General features: G+C 52.3%; 1 protein-coding gene across 1 annotated transcript; it reads left to right on the top strand.

Annotated features, from left to right (window-relative positions):
* Window positions 1-15,074: 15,074 nt before the first annotated feature.
* On the top strand, window positions 15,075-15,614 carry MIND_00303000 (Glycoside hydrolase family 5 protein; the record flags this gene model as incomplete). Its single annotated transcript, XM_037359892.1, has 3 exons — window positions 15,075-15,181; window positions 15,223-15,480; window positions 15,536-15,614. 3 exons carry the CDS (start codon window positions 15,075-15,077, stop codon window positions 15,612-15,614), a joined length of 444 nt encoding a protein of 147 aa, XP_037222777.1.
* Between the last annotated feature and the right edge of the window lie 5,976 nt (window positions 15,615-21,590).

Here is a 21,590-nt window from a genome sequence, read left to right on the forward strand (position 1 = left end):
CCTGCTAGGCTTTCGTCGGAGTCTCCAGGGTTGCCCTTACAGCAGAAGAAACTCTCTACGGGATTAACCGGTCAAGATTGCCAGGTTTGGCGCTGATTCAGGCTCGGAGTACGAGTCCGTACCCCCCTCGTCACCGCCCCTGCCACTTGACCCCTCCTCCTCTGCTCTTGTCGTCTTTACGCCCGCTATGTCCACCGGAGCTGCTCCGGACGCTGACGCGCGCATGGACGCACTTGAGGCGAAACTAGACAACCTCACCAATATCCTCACCCACCTTGCTTCCCAGGCTTCCGCTGCCGCACCACCTCCGGCAGCTCCCGAACCGCCTTCGGCATCTCCGAATGCCCCCGACGCGGATGCGTTATTTGGTGATATTACTGTCGCCTCAAAACTGGTCTTACGACCAAACCCTCCGTTTGCGTTTAACGGGGATCGCAAACGCGGCCGCGCCTTCCTATACGCGGTCAAGACTTACGCTCGGCTTGCCCCGGAGGCCTTCGTGGTCAACGGAGAGCCGAGCGAAGAAAAGGCCGTCCGCTACGCCATGTCCTATATGGCGGAGGGACCTGCTCAGCAATGGGCAGAGCGTCATGGGAGCAAAAACCCCTTCCCCTTCCCTCGGTGGAGCCAGTTCCTCTCCGAGTTTCGCCTTCGGTTCGTTGAGGAGAACGAACAGGACCTTGCGCTCGCTAAGTTGGAAAGCGCGGGTTATCACATGGGAACGCGGGATGTCTACGGATACACCGACGACTTCGAGGACTTGATGGACCTCGCTGGCTTCGAAGACGCGTTGGTTAAGGTAACCAAGTACCGCCACGGACTTGACCCCCTGATCAACAACGGCATCACGTCTTCGAACGACCCCCCAGACCTCCGTGACTATCTGGGCTGGCGCACTCGGGCTTTCCGACAATATGAAGCCCTGGTGCGAGCGAAGCTCATTAAGGGAACGGCTACCCCGCGGACCGCTTCGGGAGCTCCGCGCGGCGCCTTCCCCATCACTCGTTCGGCAACTCCGTTCCCCATCCGCCTGGTGGCCGCACCTGCGCCACCCGCGGCCCGCACCCCCGTCCCGGTACCTCCGGCTCCCGTCCCTATGGAGTTGGATCGTACTAGGGCTCGGGGCGCCCCTCGTCGAGCCTGCTTCAGATGCGGCGACCCCAATCACTTGGCTCGGGACTGTCCGCTCCCCGCCGATGTTCGCCATATGGACATCCTCGACGAGGTGATCCAGCAACTTGGCGATGAGATGCTGGGAGAGCTACTTGCGCGGTTGTCCGACACCGCGGCCTTAGCAGAGGCGCATTCGGAGGCTCCGGCAGAGGATTTTGTCCCCCGCGACGAGTGACTGGTGTGCCCTCGTTCGCGTCCATAAATCGTTTCACTTGTTTGTATGATGAATCAACTCCCTTGCCTTACAACGAGCCTGAAACGAAAGACGCACCCCCTGCCCCCTCCGAAGCCCCCGTTCGGATTCGCCGACTTGCCTGGGAGAAAAAGCTACCTGGCAGCTATACCATCTCTGCCGCCCCTGGGGTTAACTCGCTCCACCTTCCTCTTGAGCTTGAGTCCACTGCGAACGCGCTCAAGCTCTCCCTCTCAGGTCTGGTCGACTGCGGAGCCACTTCGGACTTTATCGACACAGAATACGTCAACCGAAACAACGTGCCAGTCCGAAATCTCTCAGTACCCATACCGGTCTACAATGTCGACGGCACCCCCAATGATGCTGGGTCTATTCGCCAAATCGCGGACCTGGTCCTACGATACAACGGACACTCCGAACGCGTTCAGCTGGCTGTAACCCACCTCGGGAAACAGGACTTGATACTCGGGTACTCCTGGCTCAAAAGCATAACCCCGAGATCAACTGGGAAACAAAGGAGGTGAAAATGAGCCGCTGCCCCCGAAGCTGCTCCACCTGCCGCGACGAGGAACGGACCGGCGCGCTGAGGTTCGCCGCCTCCGACTCCTTAAATCGCGCTTGCTTTGCGGGCGCCTTCCCCACCGTTTGCGCTATCGATATCGCTGGCCCAGACGATGCCCGACGACGAACTCGGAGCTCCTTCGGACCCTCCGGAGCGCTCACCAGACCTTGACGACGACGAGCATCTTGAAGACGGCGACCGCATCTTCTACACCTCCTTTCGCCCAATCAGGGAGATTCGCGCTGGGAGCACCGTGTCCCAACGCCTTGCAGAGGCCTTCGCCCGTAACTCGGCCCCCCCGCCTTCGGAGATTCCGGACTGGGCCAAGGAGTTCCAAGACGTCTTTGACAAGGAGTCCTTCGACACGTTACCAGAGCGGAGGGCTTGGGACCACGCTATCGAACTCGTTCCCGACCGAAGCCCGCTAATTGCAAGGTGTATCCGATCTCCCCCTTGAACACCGCGAACTTGACGAGTTCATCGAGGAGGGACTTGCCACAGGCCGTATCCGCCCTTCGAAATCTCCGATGGCTTCCCCCGTCTTCTTCGTTAAGAAAAAGGACGGAGGACTTCGGTTTGTCCAGGACTACCGCGCCCTCAACGCAATGACGATTAAGAACCGGTACCCCCTCCCGTTGATTAATGACCTTATCAACAGGCTTAAGGGCGCCCGTTACTTCACCAAACTCGACGTTCGCTGGGGCTTTAATAACGTCCGGATTAAAGAAGGAGACGAGTGGAAGGCGGCCTTTCGGACCAACCGAGGGTTGTTCGAACCTTTGGTGATGTATTTTGGCCTGACGAACTCCCCCGACTTTCCAAACGATGATGAATGACATTTTCCAGGATCTCATTCTCTCAGGAGACGTCATGATCTACCTCGACGATATCCTTATCGCGCATTCGGACCTCCATAAGCACCGCGAGATCGTCCCAGAAGTCCTTCGGCGACTCCGAATGCACAAGCTGTACCTTCGCAAGGAGAAGTGCGACTTCGAGAAATCGTCAATCGAGTACCTGGGGGTTATCATCTCTCACAACCACGTCGAAATGGATCCCGTTAAGGTTGCCGGAGTCTCCGCATGGCCTCCGCCCGAGAACAAGAAGGACGTCCAGCAGTTCCTGGGGTTTGCTAATTTCTACCGCAGGTTCATTCGGGATTTCTCGGCCCTAGCGCAACCCCTCTTCGCTCACCAAGAAAGACCAGAAATGGGCCTGGGGAGACGCCGAAGCCGCCGCCTTTCAAGCTATCAAAGACGCGGTCGTCTCAGAGCCCGTCTTAGCGATCCCGGACGACTCCCGGCCTTTCCGACTTGAAGCAGACAGCTCAGATTATGCGACGGGGCGGTTCTTTCACAACAATCCGCCCCGGACGGGAAGTGGCACCCTGTAGCGTTCTATTCCAAAAGCTTAAATGATGTCCAGCGCAACTACGAGATTCACGACAAGGAGATGCTCGCGATCATCCGCGCACTCGAGGAGTATCGGCATTTCCTCGAGGGCGCCGCGCATCCGGTCGAGATCTGGACTGACCATAAGAATTTGGAGTATTTCCGAAAGGCACAGCACCTTAACCGTCGGCAAGCCCGATGGTCGTTGTACCTTTCCAGGTTTGACTTTACGCTGCACCACGTCCCAGGTCGCCAAATGGGCCGTCCCGATGCTCTCTCTCGCCCGGCCCGACCACGGTATCTCCGACGACAACTCGGATGTCACCCTCTTACGCCCCGAACTGTTCCACGTTCGCGCTTGAGGCCGTCACCGTCTCTGGGCCTGGGTCCGAACTTGTCCGCGACATCAAGGAAGCGCTATCCGGTGAGCCTGACCTAGAGGAGCCCGTCGCGCTTGCGGCCCGGCAACTCTTGAAGGTCCGAGGTCAAGTTCGGCCCCCCGCTCATCACGTTCGGACGAGTGGGCCGTCTCCGGCGACCTCCTGTACTTCCGCGGCAAGGTTGTAGTCCCTAAAGACAAGGACCTAAGGAGGCGCATCATCGAGCTCTGCCACGATACGCGAGTCGCCGGACACGCCGGGCGGTTCAAGACCTTAGAATTGGTTTCGCGCAACTACTGGTGGCCGCAGATGTCTCGCCATATCGGGACGCCACGTCGCGACCTGCGACTTATGCTGCCGCACGAAGGCCCTCCGAAGGCTTCCGCATGGAGAGCTCCATCCGACCGAAGTCCCGCCCGGCGTTGGCACACTGTCACTGTAGACTTCATTGTCGAGCTGCCCGAGGCCCATGGGTATGACGTGGTTATGGTAGTGGTCGACGCCCTCGGAAAGGCGCCCACTTCACTGAGTGCCATACGACAATAGACGCGGTCGGAGCTGCCCGCTTGTACTATCGGAATGTCTGGAGGCACCACGGAACCCCCGAGAAGTACATTTCGGACCGTGGCTCGCAGTTCATCGCTGACTTCACGCGCGAACTCTGGCGCTTAATTGGCGTCAAACCGGCTACCTCCACGGCTTACCACCCGCAAACCGACGGACAAACCGAGCGCGTTAACCAAGAGCTCGAGCAGTACATCCGGATCTTCACCAACTACCAACAAGACGACTGGGACGAGCTTATCCCTGCCGCTGAGTTCGCCTATAACAACCACGTTCACTCCTCCACTCAACAGGTACCCTTTATGACTGACACTGGTCGGCTCCCCCGAATGGGTTTCGAGCCAGGCGCCCGCTCAGAGTTGGAGTCGGTGAACGAGTTTCGCGATCGGATAGCAAACGGCGTCTCCGAGGCAAAGGCCGCGCTCGTTAAAGCCAAAGACGAGTATAAACGGTACTACGATCGGAAACGTTCGGACGCTCCGAATATTCAAGTTGGTGATAAGGTTTGGTTGGACGCCTCTGACATTAGAACGACTCGGCCCTCCGAGAAGTTCTCCCACAAGCGCCTTGGACCGTTCAAGGTGCTCGCAGAGGTTAGCAAAGGTGCCTACAAGCTAGACCTCCCCCCGCGTTACTCCAAGCTCCACCCCGTCTTCCCCGTTGTTAAGCTCGAGCCCGCTCAGGACGACCCCTTCGATGGACGACCCGGCTACGACGAACCGCCCCGAACTAGAGGACGGAGTTCCCGAATGGGAAGTCGAGGAAATCTTGGATGCCAGGATAAGGTATAAGCGTCTTAACTATTTCGTCAGGTGGAAAGGCTACGATGCTTCACACGACTCGTGGGTTCGGTTCGACCGTGTCTTTGCGCCAGACAAGATTGCGGACTTCTATCGGAGATACCCGGGTAAACCACGGCACATCGCCTCAGCAACCTTCGACTCGCTGCCCTTCCGTATTATGCGTCGGGACGCCGCATTCAAAGGGGGGGGTGATGTCAGGGGAACCCCCGCTTCGGCCTCCTTCGGACCCTCCGAACGCATCCGAGGCGCATCCGACCGGCGCCCCCTCGGACGCTCCGACCCACCCCGACCATCGTCCACGGCCTCCTTCGCCCGCACAATCACCGATCCGTCAAGACCCTCCCAACGATCACCTTGGGACAGAGCCTGCGACGCCGCTCAGGCCTTCTGCGCTCTACGTCGGCAGTTACGGACAACCAGTATATAGTTGGCGCCCTAGCAGGCGGACCCTTAGAGTTTCTTCTCTTTGGATCCTCCCCTGCTAGGTCGGTCCCTCCGTGTATTTCCCGTAGCTCTTATTCACGCTTTGGATCCTCCCCTGCTAGGCTTTCGTCGGAGTCTCCAGGGTTGCCCTTACAGTCTGGCTCACCGGAGAGGGCATCACGGATGTCGCGAAGAAGTTCAGAACCAGGGTCGGAAACGGAAACACCTTCGAGTGCGCGAACGTGGAAGAGTTCGGGCCGCAGAAGGACGACGTCAGAGTTGTCGGAATCGACTCCGTGGTCGGGTCTCCGAGAGAGGGCGTCAGGTCGGCCCATGTCGCGGCCGGGCTTGTGGTGCAGCGTGAAGTCGAACCGGGAGAGGTAGAGGGACCAGCGGGCCTGTCTCCGGTTGAGGGTGCTGCGTCTTCCTGAAGTACTCCAAATTCTTATGGTCAGTCCAAATCTCGACAGAGTGCAGCGCCCTCGAGGAAGTGTCTATACTCCTCGAGTGCGCGGATGATTGCGAGCATCTCCTTGTCGTGGATTTCGTAGTTGCGCTGGACATCATTTAAGCTTTTGGAATAGAATGCTACAGGGTGCCACTTCCCGTCCGGGGCGGATTGTGAAAGAACCGCCCCCGTCGCATAATCAGAGCTGTCCGCCTCGAGTCGGAAAGGCCGTGTGTCGTCCGGAATCGCCAGGACCGGTTCCGAGGTGACCGCGTCCTTGATCGCTTGGAACGCGGAGGCCTCCGCGTCGCCCCAAGTCCATTGCTGGTCCTTCTTGGTGAGCGCAAAGAGAGGACGCGCGAGGGCCGAGAAGTCCCGAATGAACCTGCGGTAGAAATTAGCGAACCCAAGGAACTGCTGAATGTCCTTCTTGTTTTCCGGAGTCGGCCAAGCGGAGACGCCTGCGACCTTGACGGGGTCCCTTTCGACGTGGTTGTGGGAGATGATGACTCCGAGGTACTCGATTGACGATTTTTCAAAGTCGCACTTCTCCGCTCGAAGGTACAACTTGTGCTCCCGGAGTCGCCGTAAGACCTCCTGGACAATCTGCCGGTGTTTCCGGAGGTCGGAATGGGCGATCAGGATGTCGTCAAGGTAGATCATGACGTCTCCGGAGAGGATGAGGTCCTGGAAAATGTCATTCATCATCGTTTGGAACGTCGCGGGAGAGTTTGTCAGGCCGAAATACATCACCAAGGGCTCGAACAGGCCTCGGTTAGTCCGGAAAGCCGCTTTCCACTCGTCACCTTCCTTGATCCGGACGTTGTTGAAGCCCCAACGGACGTCGAGTTTGGTGAAGTAACGAGCGCCTTTGAGCCGGTTGATGAGGTCGTTGATCAGCGGAAGGGGGTACCGGTTTTTGACAGTCATCGCGTTGAGAGCACGGTAGTCCTGGACGAAGCGGAGTCCGCCGTCCTTCTTTTTGACAAAGAAGACCGGAGACGCCATCGGAGACTTGGAGGGGCGAATCCGGCCCGTCGACAGCCCTTCCTCGATGAACGCGTCGAGCTCGCGTTGCTCAAGGGGCGAGATGGGGTACACCTTGCAGTTGGTCGGCTTAGCGTCGGGGACGAGTTCGATGGCGTGGTCCCAGGTTCTCCGTTCCGGGAGCGTGTCGAAAGACTCCTTGTTGAAGACGTCCTGGAACTCCTTAGCCCAGTCCGGGATGTCGGGGGCGGGGGGCGGAGTTCCTGGCGAAGGCCTCGGCCAGGCGTTGCGAGACAGTACTGCCAGCGCGTATCTCCTCCGAGGGGCGGAACGAGGTGTAGAAGATGCGGTCACCATCTTCAAGCTGACCATCGTCATCGTCGTCGTCGGAGTCCGGCGTCAGATCAGGCAGGCCGGAGTTGTCACCGGAGACGGAATCGTCTCCGTCATCAGACCCAGAAAGGTCCATGGCGCAGACCGAGGGGAACGGGCCGGAGCGGAGTCGCTTCTGGAGCAGCCGGAGTCGCCGTAGCTCAGTCCGTTCAACGCGTTCCTCCTCGCGGCAAGTGGAGCAGCCGCGAGGGCACCGCTGATGAGTGCGGAGTGGGGACAGCAAATGAGCTCTCTAACTAACCAAACCAACAAAAACAACCCAAACTCCACTTGTCGTAGAGAGAAAGATGTATAATGTCGAGTAGGAAAAGTCACAAAAACCCAAAAATCGTCAACTCCTTGTGCGAGTACAGGCCCCTGTGAACAGAGCCTTGGCACAGATGTGTAAGGTTGTAGGGTAGATACGAGTTTCTTGCGAAAAACGTTGATTTGTCGTGCCCCAAAGCATACTATCGACGAAACTCAGCAATAGAGAAGCGCCAATACGATGCCCGGAGAGTTTATACTCATTGGATCAGGACTAACTGCCTTAAACCCTCTGAGTTGTCTCGAGTCAGGAACTAACTGCCTTAAACTCTCGACCAGCAACCGAAACCCAATAAACAGCAACCGGAACTCTTGTATTCAGCAACCGAAACCCTCAACCAATAATCCTTCCGACGCGATGATACTATTTCAAAAGAGCTAGCAAGATAGATTGACGAGCTAGATCCCCAGATGCACCTAGTAGAGCGGGGCAATCCGTGAACCTGCCAAATACAAGACAGTGATATACTAAAACGAAATTGATAGAATCAGGGAAAATCTCGAGTAAGAAAAGTCGTCCATGTGCATAATTGTATAGGTATCGTTTCGCCATACGGCCCAGAGTCGAAAATCCAGGTCCAGATGACTGGTATCGCGTGTATTGGAGTCAATGACCTGTGTAAATCTTCTGTGTTCGCGACCATCTAGTTTGCTTTGTGAAGAATCCCTCGATCTTGAGTAGGATAAGTTGATAGCTTGGCTTCCCAGCTTTCGATTGACACCCATAACTCGTATCTTGTGCGTATGGCCTCAGTGGTAGTTGTCACAACTCTCCTGGCGCATTTCCAATGTTCAGATGATCAGTTCCTCGACAGTGTTTTAGAGTCGCCGTTGATCGCAGGTCCAGGCCCCAATCAATTGAGTAGGTTTTCGCCGTTTAACCGTCCCTTGGCACTCTCGATCCTCCAGCATGATCCGAAACCACGTTCCAATGATGTCAGTCATCGATACCAACAGAGATAGGGATGTCCCTTATCTAGGAGAAGTCGACTTCGAGTCTCCACCGAGCGCCAAACCGAATATGCCTTTTAGAATACACTCCCTTTGGGTATTTTGCGTAGAATTGGATAGATTCTAGCGTAGAACGGGCTCTGCGAACTTTTCCTAGTCAAGATTTTGGAATCACTGAGAGCGATTTGATAGATTTTGACTGGAGTTTGACTGGTTCTTGTGCAGGTAATTCCCTAGTTGACCATTCGGGACTTATGTCAACTCTGAGACGTGCGCTGAGCAACAAAATCGACAAAAATAGTCGTTTCCTGGTCTGTCCCAGACTGCGGCTTATCATCTCCCCCATTTTTAAATCTCGACTGTCCCCAGTCGTCTTTGGCAATACTCGCATTCGACAACATCAATGAATTCTCTCCATCCCTCACTTTTCGCCGTCAGCGAAGATCATAGATCGACACTTCGGACTCAAATTTTTGACATTCTCTGTCGGATCTTCGGTTCTGCCAAGCAAAGGCGTTGCCGTGATTGACCGGAGTCGCGGGCGGAGTCAGAGACGGAGTCGAAACGGGGGCGGGGGAGGGTATGTCTTTCGTTTCAGGCTCGTTGTAGGGCAAAGGAATTGATTCGTCATACAAACAAGCGAAACGATTTATGGACGCGAACGAGGGCACACCAGTCACTCGTCGCGGGGGACAAAATCCTCTCCGGCCATCGACTGAAGGTAATTAATCAGAAATAATGGCATCTAAAAGTGGACCTGATCTGTCAGAAATCGGGGGATGTTTCAGGTCCTCAGATCGGAACATTTTAGGACCATAATTTACAGCCAAACAATAGAGCTGATTCAGCCCAATGTTTGTGACAAATTATGGCCTGTGTTCATTGTCCTGATTTCCAGTCAATCAGGTACCACTTAGTGGCCCCATTTTTGACAAAAATGAGGATTCCAATAATGGCCACTGAAATGCACCCGTTAATCCCAATTATCTCTTCTAATTAAAAGGGCGGCTGTGTCCGAGTAGCGGGCAATCAACTCCGCTAACATCTCGTCACCGAGTTGTTGGATCACCTTGTCGAGGATGTCCATTGAGCGGACGTCCGCGGGGAGGGGGCAATCCCGGGCGAGATGGTTTGGGTCGCCGCACCTGAAGCAGGCGCGACGAGGGGCACCCCGAGCCCTAGTGCGATCCAACTCCATGGGGACGGGAGCTGGAGGCACCGGAGCGGGGGCACGGGCCGCGGGTGGCACGACCGGAGCCAACGGGCGGAAAGGGGCCGGAGCCGGGATGCGGTTGACCGGGAACGGAGTCCGAATCAAACCGCCAGGCGTCTTGGGGGGCGGCTGACTTGATCAGCTTGGCCCGGACCAGGGCCTCGTATTGACGGAAGGCCCGGGTGCGCCAGCTAAGGTAGTCCCGGAGGTCCGGGGGGTCGTTCGAGGACGTGATTCCGTTGTTGATCAGGGGGTCAAGTCCGTGGCGGAACTTGGTCACCTTGACCAACGCGTCTTCGAATCCGGCGAGGTCCATCAGGTCCTCGAAGTCGTCGGTGTACTGGTAGACATCCTTTGTGCCCATGTGATAGGCGGAAGTCTCCAGTTTGGAGAGAGCATGATCTTGCTCATTCTCCTCGACGAACCGGAGTCGGAACTCGGAAACGAACGAGCCCCAGGACGGAAACGGAAACGGGGCTTTGCTTCCGTGGCGCTCCGCCCATTGCTGAGCGGGTCCTTCTGCCATAAACGACATGGCATAGCGGATGGCCTTTTCCTCGCTCGCCTCTCCGTTGACCACGAAGGCCTCAGGGGCAAGGCGGGCGTAGGTGCAGACCGCATAGAGAAACGCGCGGCCGCGTTTCCGATCGCCGTTGAAGGTGAACGGAGGGTTTGGTCGCAAGACCAATTTTGAGGCGAGGTTGATGTCGCCAAAGAGGGCCTCGGAATCGCCCTGAACCGGAGTCGGAGTCGGAATCGACGTCTCCGGGGGTGGTGTTGTTTGGGGTCCGCCAGCAGTATTAGCGGCGGCAGCGGCAGCGGAAGCCTGGGTGGTGAGAAGAGTAAGGGCCTCAGTTAGGCGGTCGATTTTCGCCTCGAGTGCATCCAGCCGAGTGTCAGCGTCAGGAGTGGCTCCGGAAGGCATGACAGGTGCGGGGATGACAGGAGTGACAGAGGAGGAGGTGTCTCCGACTTCAATTTCATTTCCAACTCTGTCTCTGACTCCTTCCCTTTGGTTGACACGGCACTTAATAGTATTTACAAACTCACTTTCTTTTGACCATGTCAAACATATGCCTCTCTGACATGGCATGTCAGCCTGGTATTTCACACCATGCTCTTACGACCCTGGAACACATCATCAGGTGGCCACTCCGCCGCCCCCGGCTGAAATGCAAGATAGGGAACCACACTACGACATAGAGGCTATCTCCCTTGTGTGCAAACAAGGGCGACATCGTCTGAAGTATTTGATCCAATGGAAGGGCTACCCCCGGGAGGAGTGGACGTGGGAATCTTGAGATAAACTGGAGGGTGCGGAAGAGGCACTGGAGGATTTCTACACCCTCAACCCTTTCACGCCCTGCGAAGAGCTGGTAAATGGATGGTGGAAAATTCGTAAAGAGGATCAGGCTGCGCAGACTCATAGGGCGTCGAGATGCTGCCATCAACAGGGGGTGATGTCACGGTTTGGGTTGGGCTATTAGGCCACGGGGCCGTTCGGGCCTGCTTGTCGGTCGCCCCGAGTCACAGCTGTGCTGCTGCAGCTCTCCTGCCTTTGTTGGAGGGCCGGGTTTCCCTACGACAACTCCCACGGCTGAATCCAGGTTGCCGCTATACTCCTCAAAGCTCCCCATTCTTCTAACCCCTTCCTGTCAGGGGAACCCCTCTTTCGGCCCGTCGAACTCGCCCCGACTCTGGTTTCGACTCCGGTGATCACATCACCGCCTCTATCAGGCGCATCACTGCCCCCGCCTGGCAATCCCCCTGGGACCTGGCCTGCGACATGGCGCAGGCCTATTGCACGGAGCAACGATCAACCTTGGCGCGAAAAACGTTGATTTGTTGTGCCCCAAAGCATACTATCGACGAAACTCAGCAATAGAGAAGCGCCAATACGATGCCCGGAGAGTTTATACTCGTTGGATCAGGTCTGAGTTGTCTCGAGTCAGGAACTAACTGCCTTAAACTCTCGACCAGCAACCGAAACCCAATAAACAGCAACCGGAACTCTTGTATTCAGCAACCGAAACCCTCAACCAATAATCCTTCTGACGCAATAATACTATTTCGAAAGAGCTAGCAAGATAGATTGACAAGCTAGATCCCCAGATGCACCTAGTAGAGCGGGGCAATCCGTGAATCCCCCAAATACAAGACAGTGATATACTAAAACGAAATTGATAGAATCAGGGAAAATCTCGAGTAAGAAAAGTCGTCCATGTGCATAATTGTATAGGTATCGTTTTCGCCATACGGCCCAGAGTCGAAAATCCAGGTCCAGATGACTGGTATCGCGTGTATTGGAGTCAATGACCTGTGTAAATCTTCTGTGTTCGCGACCATCTAGTTTGCTTTGTGAAGAATCCCTCGATCTTGAGTAGGATAAGTTGATAGCTTGGCTTCCCAGCTTTCGATTGACACCCATAACTCGTATCTTGTGCGTATGGCCTCAGTGGTAGTTGTCACAACTCTCCTGGCGCATTTCCAATGTTCAGATGATCAGTTCCTCGACAGTGTTTTAGAGTCGCCGTTGATCGCAGGTCCAGGCCCCAATCAATTGAGTAGGTTTTCGCCGTTTAACCGTCCCTTGGCACTCTCGATCCTCCAGCATGATCCGAAACCACGTTCCAATGATGTCAGTCATCGATACCAACAGAGATAGGGATGTCCCTTATCTAGGAGAAGTCGACTTCGAGTCTCCACTGAGCGCCAAACCGAATATGCCTTTTTAAATACACTCCCTTTGGGTATTTTGCATAGAATTGGATAGATTATAGCGTAGAACGGGCTCTGCGAACTTTTCCTAGTCAAGATTTTGGAATCACTGAGAGCGACTTGATAGATTTTGACTGGAGTTTGACTGGTTCTTGTGCAGGTTATTCCCTAGTTGACCATTCGGGACTCATGTCAACTCTGAGACGTGCGCTGAGCAACAAAATCGACAAAAATAGTCGTTTCCTGGTCTGTCCCAGACTGCGGCTTATCATCGTTTGTTTCCGAGTTTTGACTCCGGTTCGTTGAGGAGAACAACCAAGATCACGCTCTCTCCAAACTGGAGACTTCCGCCTATCACATGGGTACAAAGGATGTCTACCAGTACACCGACGACTTCGAGGACCTGATGGACCTCGCCGGATTCGAAGACGCGCTGGTCAAGGTGACCAAGTTCCGCCACGGACTTGACCCCTTGATCAACAACGGAATCATGTCTTCAAACGACCCCCCGGACCTCCGGGACTACCTTAGCTGGCGCACCCAGGCCTTCCGTCAATATGAGGCCCTGGTCCGGGCCAAGCTGATCAAGTCAGCCGCCCCCAAGACGTCAGGCGGTGTGATTCGGACTCCGTTTCCAGTCAACCGTGTCCCGGCTCCGGCCCCTTTCCGCCCGGTGGGCTCCCGTTGTGCCACCCGCAGCCTGCGCCCCTGCTCCGGCCCCTCCAGCTCCCGTTCCTATGGAGTTGGATCGCACTAGGGCTCAGGGTGCCCTCGTCACGCCTGCTTCAGGTGCGGCGACCCAAACCATCTTGCCCGGAATTGCCCCCTCCCTGCGGACGTCCGCTCAATGGACATCCTCGACGAGGTGATCCAACAACTCGGAGACGAGATGTTAGCGGAGTTGATCGCCCGCTACTCCGACACAGCCGCCCTGTTAATTAGAAGAGATAATTGGGATTAACAGGTGCATTTTGGTGGCCATTATTGGAATCCCCATTTTTGTCAAAAATGGGGCCACTAAAGTGGTACCTGATTGACTGAAAATCAGGACAATGAACAGAGGCCATAATTTGTCACAAACATTGGGCTGAATCAGCTCTATTGTTTGCCTGTAAATTATAGTCCTAAAATGTTCCGATCTGAGGACCTGAAACATCCCCCGATTTCTGACAGATCAGGTCCACTTTTAGATGCCATTATTTCTGATTAATTACCTTCACAACAGGTTTTTTTGCACCACTATTTACGCTAAATAAATCCTGCTTCGGGGCCTGTTTTTTGGCGGAAACCCCGGTGTGTATGAGGCTCAGGGTTTTACACTGTTATAGAGCCCTAACCCTAGCAAAGACACTCAAAGACTCAAAGTGAGTATCTCACAGAATCAATGTTTGATTTGTTCATTTTCATTTGTTTATTGTGTGCCAGTCAGCCAAACAAAATGATCATTTAAACATTTATTATTGTTAACAAATAATTTTGACCCAAAATGATTCGAGTCCTACTTCCGGAGAAGCGATGCCTTTCCTCCTCGTCCGACTGCTCATTTCCCGGACCTCTGAGCCCCATCTCCACCGCCATCGCCACCCGCCGCTCCTCATTCAACGAGTGCACCCCCCACCTCCCATCCCGATCACACCCTTCATCCGCGGCGCCAGCACCGCCTCGCCCTCCAGGATGCGTGATCACCGCCTCCGTGCGCGCTAGTAGCGCCCGCCGGGCCGTCGTCCGCCTCCGCAACGAGGTGGTACTTACACCGCCACCGCATGTCCGCGACCGCGACCGCGACCGCGACCACCTCGCCCGCCGCCGCCGCATCATACCCCCGCCCGTCTCCCCACCGTCCGCCTCCGCCTCCGCCGCGTGAGCTCGCGACGACCTGGTGCCCCGCGAGCGTGACGAGGGGGGCTGCCCGCCGGCGTCAAGCCACAGCTCGAACAGCCCCCGCGGCCTCACGGGAGCGCCAGGACGAGTGGCGCGCGACTTCTTAAGGGCGTGGGAGCCGGGGCCGGATTAGGGCTCGGATTCGGCTCGGCGTCGGGCTCGGTCTCCGGAGCTGTAGTGACGACGGTGTCTACACGGTCACATACCAACTCCCTCCTTTCCTCCTGCCGTCGTCGGACAAGGCGCCAAGGCCGCTGAACCTGCTGGAGTACCACCGCCCGAAGCGGCTGAAGCTGAGCGCGGCGCGGATCCCGCCGCTGACCGCAGAGTCGCGCCGGTATGTCTCCATACCCGATACCCGGTGCATCCGCTCACATTTGGTGTTTGCGCAAGTGCTTGAAGAACCTGGCTGTCCACCCTGCTGTGCCGCCGCTGCCGTTTGCGCTCCCCCCGCGCACGCTGTGCAGCCGTGCTCGTCGCGCTGTTTGTGGGAAGGAAGGGGGGACTTGTATGTCCTCCTCAACCGGTGCGTGGCTTTATGGGAAAAGGGGGAGGGCTGACTGGGGGAAGGCGGTCGGCGACGCTGCAGTCGTATGCGGGGGACACGAGTTTGCCTGGCGGGAAGAAACAGGATTGAAATTTGAGCCAGTGCGGTGCTTTTTTTTCTTTTTTGTGGCGGTGGGTGCTGATGGATGTGGTGGACAGCGGCGGGAGGCGTTTGAGGAGATCGGATGAAGGTCCCGCTGCTGTGTATCCTCGAATCTTCCTCGCGTCAAACAACCTTGTCGTCCCACCGTGCGTGTTCTCTCCCCTTCTTTTCTCCTCACCGTCAACAGCGTTGTGATTCTCGACAACACGCTCCGCCCGATCCTCAACACTGCCGAGGTCGCCGCGCTCTTCTCTCACCCACTGTCTGCGTTCCTGTCCTCCAACCCGCCGCTCCCCGCCGAGCCCGAGACGCTTGAGGTGCCCTACCACTCCTCTCACGAGTGGACCTACGCCAACCCGAACGGGGCGCAGCACGTTGGGCGGGTCCATCGCTTCATCACGGGGAGAGAGGCGGGCGGGATGAAGCCCGTGTTTGGGCTCACTGCGTGCGTTGCCTTTCCCATATCGCTATTACGCTGATGAGGGTTTTCTTTTCTCTAGCGCGAACCCTCATACACGCTGCGACCGTCGCCCACGCGCGCGAGCCCGACTTCGAGGTCACGCCACCCGCAAAGCATGAGCGGGTCAGAGGCCTGCGCACATCGCGTGGGCGGTGCTAACCAACCCGGCGTTCCGTGAGGCGTGAGTGCGAGGCGGAGAAGATGCGGGGTGTGGTTTGGGCGGTGATTAGCGGATGAGAAGAAGCACGAGTTGTGAGGACTCGGAGGGGATGGGGCGGGGAGGCACTGGGGGCAAAAAAAAGAGGTTGGTTATCGTAGTGCAATGTCGGGTGGGCATAGTGGGCGGGTCTATCGCGATAGTTAACTTGCATTATACCGTGCTATTTAGGCACCTTTATTTGAATGAAGGAGCTACTGTAACAAAAATACACCTTGCGTGTGTGCGATCATACATGTGGCTGGCTCGATGTTTCTTTTTGTGACATTTCTCGTGTCAAGGACAGCACAGCAACGCGGATGCCTCATGGGAGCATCGCTGCTTGCTTGCACTCGACCGCCACCATGGCCCAGACGTACACCCTCCGGAGTGAGCCTCTGTCCATGAACCCTCAGCAGTACTGACCTTTGTGAAGTTAATTCAGCACAAGGCTCCAATACCTTGAATGCACCGGCAAAACCAGGGAAGACTATGAAGCTCTATGCTGTCGTCTGCCTGGGAAGCCCAACTGGGGAAGTCCTCATTGAAACAAAGAAGAGCAAAAGCATCCAGACTGCTGAGTGGAGTGTCAGAGAAGAAATGTGAGTGTTAAAATACCAATAATTATAAGTTACCTTAGGAACTGGACAAGTGTCATTGAATCACTTGATGTGAAACTTAATGTGGCAATTTTCCAGTCACACAAATGGAGCAAGGATGATTTGCTGGTCCAGCATGTTTATACAGTCCAGGAACTGCTAGACAAGAGTGCTACAGGAGATTGTAAGTATTCTTTAGGTTGGTAGCAAGCAAATAATCATCTATCATATTAGTTCTTGCATTGAAAGTCTTGAATCAAGCAGATGAAAGCTTCCATGTATCTCTCACAGAACAGCAACTGGATAATCAGGAGGAATTCCAGGTAGCATTGGTATTTTTATCCATGGTTGTTATTCTAAATGCAAGAATTACAGACACAACCCTCCTGGAAGAAGGCTATTTATAGAAAGGTCCAAGGTTCTTTGAAGGGACTATTAGCAGTCATCAAAGTCATGGATCCAATGGTCCCTCCTCCATTCAATGCTCCTCTACAGCTTTTGAATACTCTGTTTGGTTTGATTATTGTATATGTTGATATTACACCTTATTATGGATCTAACATTTTCATAGGAATATCATGACAATGAGGAGGATTTGAAGGCATTGATCACAAGGCTCACACACCAGCTAGAGAAAATCAATGAACAAATCTCTGATGGGGACAAATATAACCCAACTGTGATCAAGAGCAGCCAGAGCTTAGCACAGTATGCAGTCAAGCCACTATTTGTTGAAATCTCATAATGATCTAGGTTACTTAACCAGGAAGCTTTGAAGTTGCAGAAACTGAAACAGTCCAGAATCCAGAACTTCATACAACCTAATGATTTTTCCAAGGGCATTCAAGCTTGTATGGATCAGCTGACTATTGGACTGGATGACCATAGGGTGCTATAGGATATTGTTGAGTTTGATATAGTTTTACTGATATATTATGTGACAGGATATAATCACTCAATCCATTGCTAAAGATGTGACAAAGACAATGAAATTTGCAATGGTATGAACAATTCATCACAATATGTCATATTTTATAATACCACATATTAGGCTGAAAAACTTCCTTTTGCATCAAAAGCACTATTCAATGCAGATCAGGGATTGAGTGGTTCACGAAATTCATGTACTACAGGAACTCGCCAAGACCTACTGACAATACTTGAAACCTGGATTGAGGACCCAAATGGCTCTCAAATCTTCTGGCTTAGTGGTATGGCAGGTTCTGGAAAGTCAACTGTTGCCACTACAATTTGCAAAGAAATGAAAGAACAGAGGCGACTAGCTGCATCATTCTTCTGCTCTAGAACTGAGGCTATGTCAAGAACATTAGCAAATATTGTGCCTACGATTGCTCGACAGCTTCTCCAAGAGTATGGACCCTATGCTCAAAGTCTGTCAGATATCAGTCTGGATACCATAGTTCCATCTTCAAGTACACATGTCAGGGAGTTACTAGTTGAGCCCTGGAGAAAATCCATGCAATATCACTCTATACCACATCTCATTGTGATTGATGCTTTGGATGAAATTGAAGGGGGCCAGGGACACCAGATTCTTGAGAAATTGATGGAACAAATCAATTATAACTTTAAGGGTTTGAAGTTATTGCTTACCAGCCGCCCTCATCCTGGAATTGCTAGTCTTGCAAAGAAACTCAGGGAAAATGTTTACCATCTTGAGTGGATTCCCAAGGAGCAAGCAGCAAAGGACATCCAGAAGTATATTGATATAGAATTACCTGAATTACCTAAGGAGGATAGGAACTATGTTGTCCAGCAGGCTCAAGGACTTTTCATCTATGCAGCCACAATTGTCAGATACCTAAAGCCTTTGCAATATGCTCTAACATGGCAAGAACAGCATAACAGAGTAACAAGATTACGCAATCAAGGAAGACGAGCTAATCCAGATAAGGGAGATGGGCTTCAAACTGCCACCCTATACAAATACATCCTTCTAGAAGGACTGCCAACAGACACACCAGAACTTGTTCCTCGACGGCATGTACTGTATGCTGTTGTGTCAGCCCGTCAACCCCATACTATCAAAACTCTTGCTCCACTTATAATGGAGAGTACTTCAGATGAGCCAGACATAAAAGCTATAGAGAACAGTGTGATGGCTTTTCATGCAGTATTATATATCTCAGCAGCTGATCAGTGCATCTATTCATATCACAAGTCATTTGATGATTTTGTTGTGGATTGGGCAAGATCACAATACAGAGAGGAAGCCAATGACTATTTCCTTGACTGCACATATACAGCATTGAAGGTTTTGGATGAAGAGCTGAAGTTCAATATCTGTGACTTATCATCATCCTACCAAACTGATGACGAGGATGTCAACTTACAGTCAAAAATCAAGGAACAAATTGGAGTACAACTTAGATATTCCTGCAAGCACTGGGGAGCACATTTGAACTCGATCAGACATGATAATCCACAAGTTCAGGAAGTTATTAAGTGTTTGCAGAGGTTTATAGAAGTTAAAGTTTTATTTTGGATGGAGACCATGAACTTGCTAAAAGAAGACTGTCGTATAGCATTGGACCAGGCACTGAGTTGGGTTCACAAGGTAAATCAAAAGAAGAAGAAAAGAGGGATACTGAGAAAAGCTTTAGTTTCAAGAACACAAAATGCTCAAGGATGATCTGTATAGTGCCCAATCTCTGTGGACCTACTATATTAGTGGACCAGGAAAGTTCTCAACACCACACTTATATATCACTGGACTCGCAATGATACTTGGAAGTGGGAAAGGACAAGATGGCTGGAGAAAGTGTTTCTCCCATCTAATTAGAGTAGACTGTAAGGGGGTTCTAAAGGATAGAGTTCTAGTAAATATTCAAGGACATGATAGTATAGTTTGGACAGTGGCATTCTCTCCAGATGGCAGCAAGGTGGTTTCTGGCTCTAGTGACTATACAGTCAAGATCTGGAATGCAGTAACAGGAGCAGAAGAGCAGAGCTTTGAGGGTCACTCTGATGGGGTAAACTCTGTAGCATTCTCTCCAGACGGCACAAAAGTGGTTTCTGGCTCTGGTGACACAACTGTCAAGATCTGGAATGCTGTAACAGGAGCGGAAGAGCAAAGCTTTGAGGGCCACTCTGATGATGTAAACTCTGTAGCATTCTCTCCAGATGGCACAAAAGTGGTTTCTGGCTCTCGTGATAGAACTGTCAAGATCTGGAATGCAGCAACAGGAGCAGAAGAGCAAAGCTTTGAGGGTCACTCTGATTGGGTAAACTCTGTAGCATTCTCTCCAGATGGCACAAAAGTGGTTTCTGGCTCTGCTGACAGAGCTGTCAAGATCTGGAATGCAGTAACAGGAGCAGAAGAGCAGAGCCTTATGGGTCACTCTGATTGTGTAAACTCTGTAGCATTCTCTCCAGATGATAAAAAGGTGGTTTCAGGCTCTGATGACGGAACTGTCAAGATCTGGAATGGAGTAACAGGAGCAGAAGAGCAGAGCTTTAAGGGTCACTCTGATTATGTAAACTCTGTAGCATTCTCTCCAGATGATAAAAAGGTGGTTTCAGGCTCTGATGATGGAACTGTCAAGATCTGGAATACAGTAACAGGAGCAGAAGAGCAGAGCTTTAAGGGTCACTCTAATCGTGTATTCTCCGTAGCATTCTCCCCAGATGGCACAAAAGTGGTTTCAAGCTCTTATGACAAAACTGTGAAGATTTGGAATATAGCAACAGGAGCAGAAGAGCAGAGCTTTAAGGGTCACTCTGACAGTGTGCTATCTGTAGCATTCTCTCCAGATGGCACAAAACTGGTTTCTGGCTCTTATGACACAACTGTCAAGATCTGGAATGTAGCAACAGGAGCAGAAGAGCAGAGCTTTGAGAGTCACTCTGATGGGGTAAACTCTGTAGCATTCTCTCCAGATAATGAAAAGGTGGTTTCTGGCTCTGATAATACAACTATCAGGTTCTGGAATACAATTTCAAACATGCACAAGTATTCTATTGACAAAGATGGTTGGCTTATTGGCCCCTTCCCTGCTACTTTCCATATCATCTGGTGCTCTCCTACTATGCACCAAACTCTGCAGTTTCACCCTTGTACTGTGGTCATCTGCCGTAAAGGCCAAGCAAATATTGATGTTGATTTCAACTTCCTTGGTTCTAACTGGGCTAAGTGTTACTCCCCACCCATCCCCTCTATATCAAAGTATATTGCTGCTCTTGTTCTTATACTGCTTCTTACTATTATTAATGAGTTTTACTAAACAATGTCTGATAGTACATAGTCTTGTCATCCTTCTGTCAAGTTTCCATACCTCTTGTTTGCCTTATGCCTAGAATTTCTTGTGTAATTGTATATATATTATTCACTTTCTATCCATTGTCATATAAAATCTGACTTTTTCCTCTCAGAATTGAAGCTCTTTATAAGTCACAGTCTTGCACAGACTAGAAAATGACTCTTTTTGTTGACTTTGTTCCTCAGCATATATCCAGGGGTTGACCTGGACACACTACGAATACAAAACTTTCCCTTCCAACACAAAGGTGAATGAAAATTTATATTTGGGTTTCACCCTAAAACTGGCGGCTGATGGCCACTTGAAGCTGGACTTTTATAGCAGAGATTGGGGCCCAAATCACTGGCCTAGATTTTTGATAAATCAAAGGCCCTGATCACACATAGCATGGGATGTCAAAATTACCTTATTTTGTAATTCTGACATTATATGCTTGCAGATATGGACCATACATAGCTATTGAGCTGCGACTATAGTCACTTAATGAAAGTTGCTTGTATAGTTAAAATACACAACTTTGATGTTGTGATGATCTGTGACATTCTCAATTCTCTGGTCATCCTGCTGTTGAACTGCGAAATTTTCCTTTTTTGGGAACTATGTCACACTTGTGACCTTGTGTCACACCCTGTAACAGAGTGTACAGAACTGGTCGGTATTGGGCTACACAGGTGCCAAAATTTTTACTGACAATTAGGACTTTGTATAAATTTCCAACTGGACTTACATCCTTGGGTAAATGCCTAGGATTTACTGGAACTTATATAGCAGCTGCTGACTTCAAAGTTACTCTGTCATATGTCTAAGAATTATTGCAGTTTTCTTGCAGCATTTATTGCAGCAGAGAGATTTTTGATACTTTCCTTCTAACATGAAGTGACAGTATACCTGATCCTTCTAATATGAATTAATGGTCAGGTATACCGTCACTTCATATTAGCGAGGATATGTGGGAACTACAGGCACACCAGGGTTTCTGCCAAAAAGTAGGCCCGGAAGTAGGATTTATTTATGATAAAT

The sequence above is a fragment of the Mycena indigotica genome (assembly GCF_014461135.1).
Source record: "Mycena indigotica strain 171206Taipei chromosome Unknown Mind.scaff0003, whole genome shotgun sequence".
Classification (NCBI taxonomy): Eukaryota; Fungi; Basidiomycota; class Agaricomycetes; order Agaricales; family Mycenaceae; genus Mycena; species Mycena indigotica.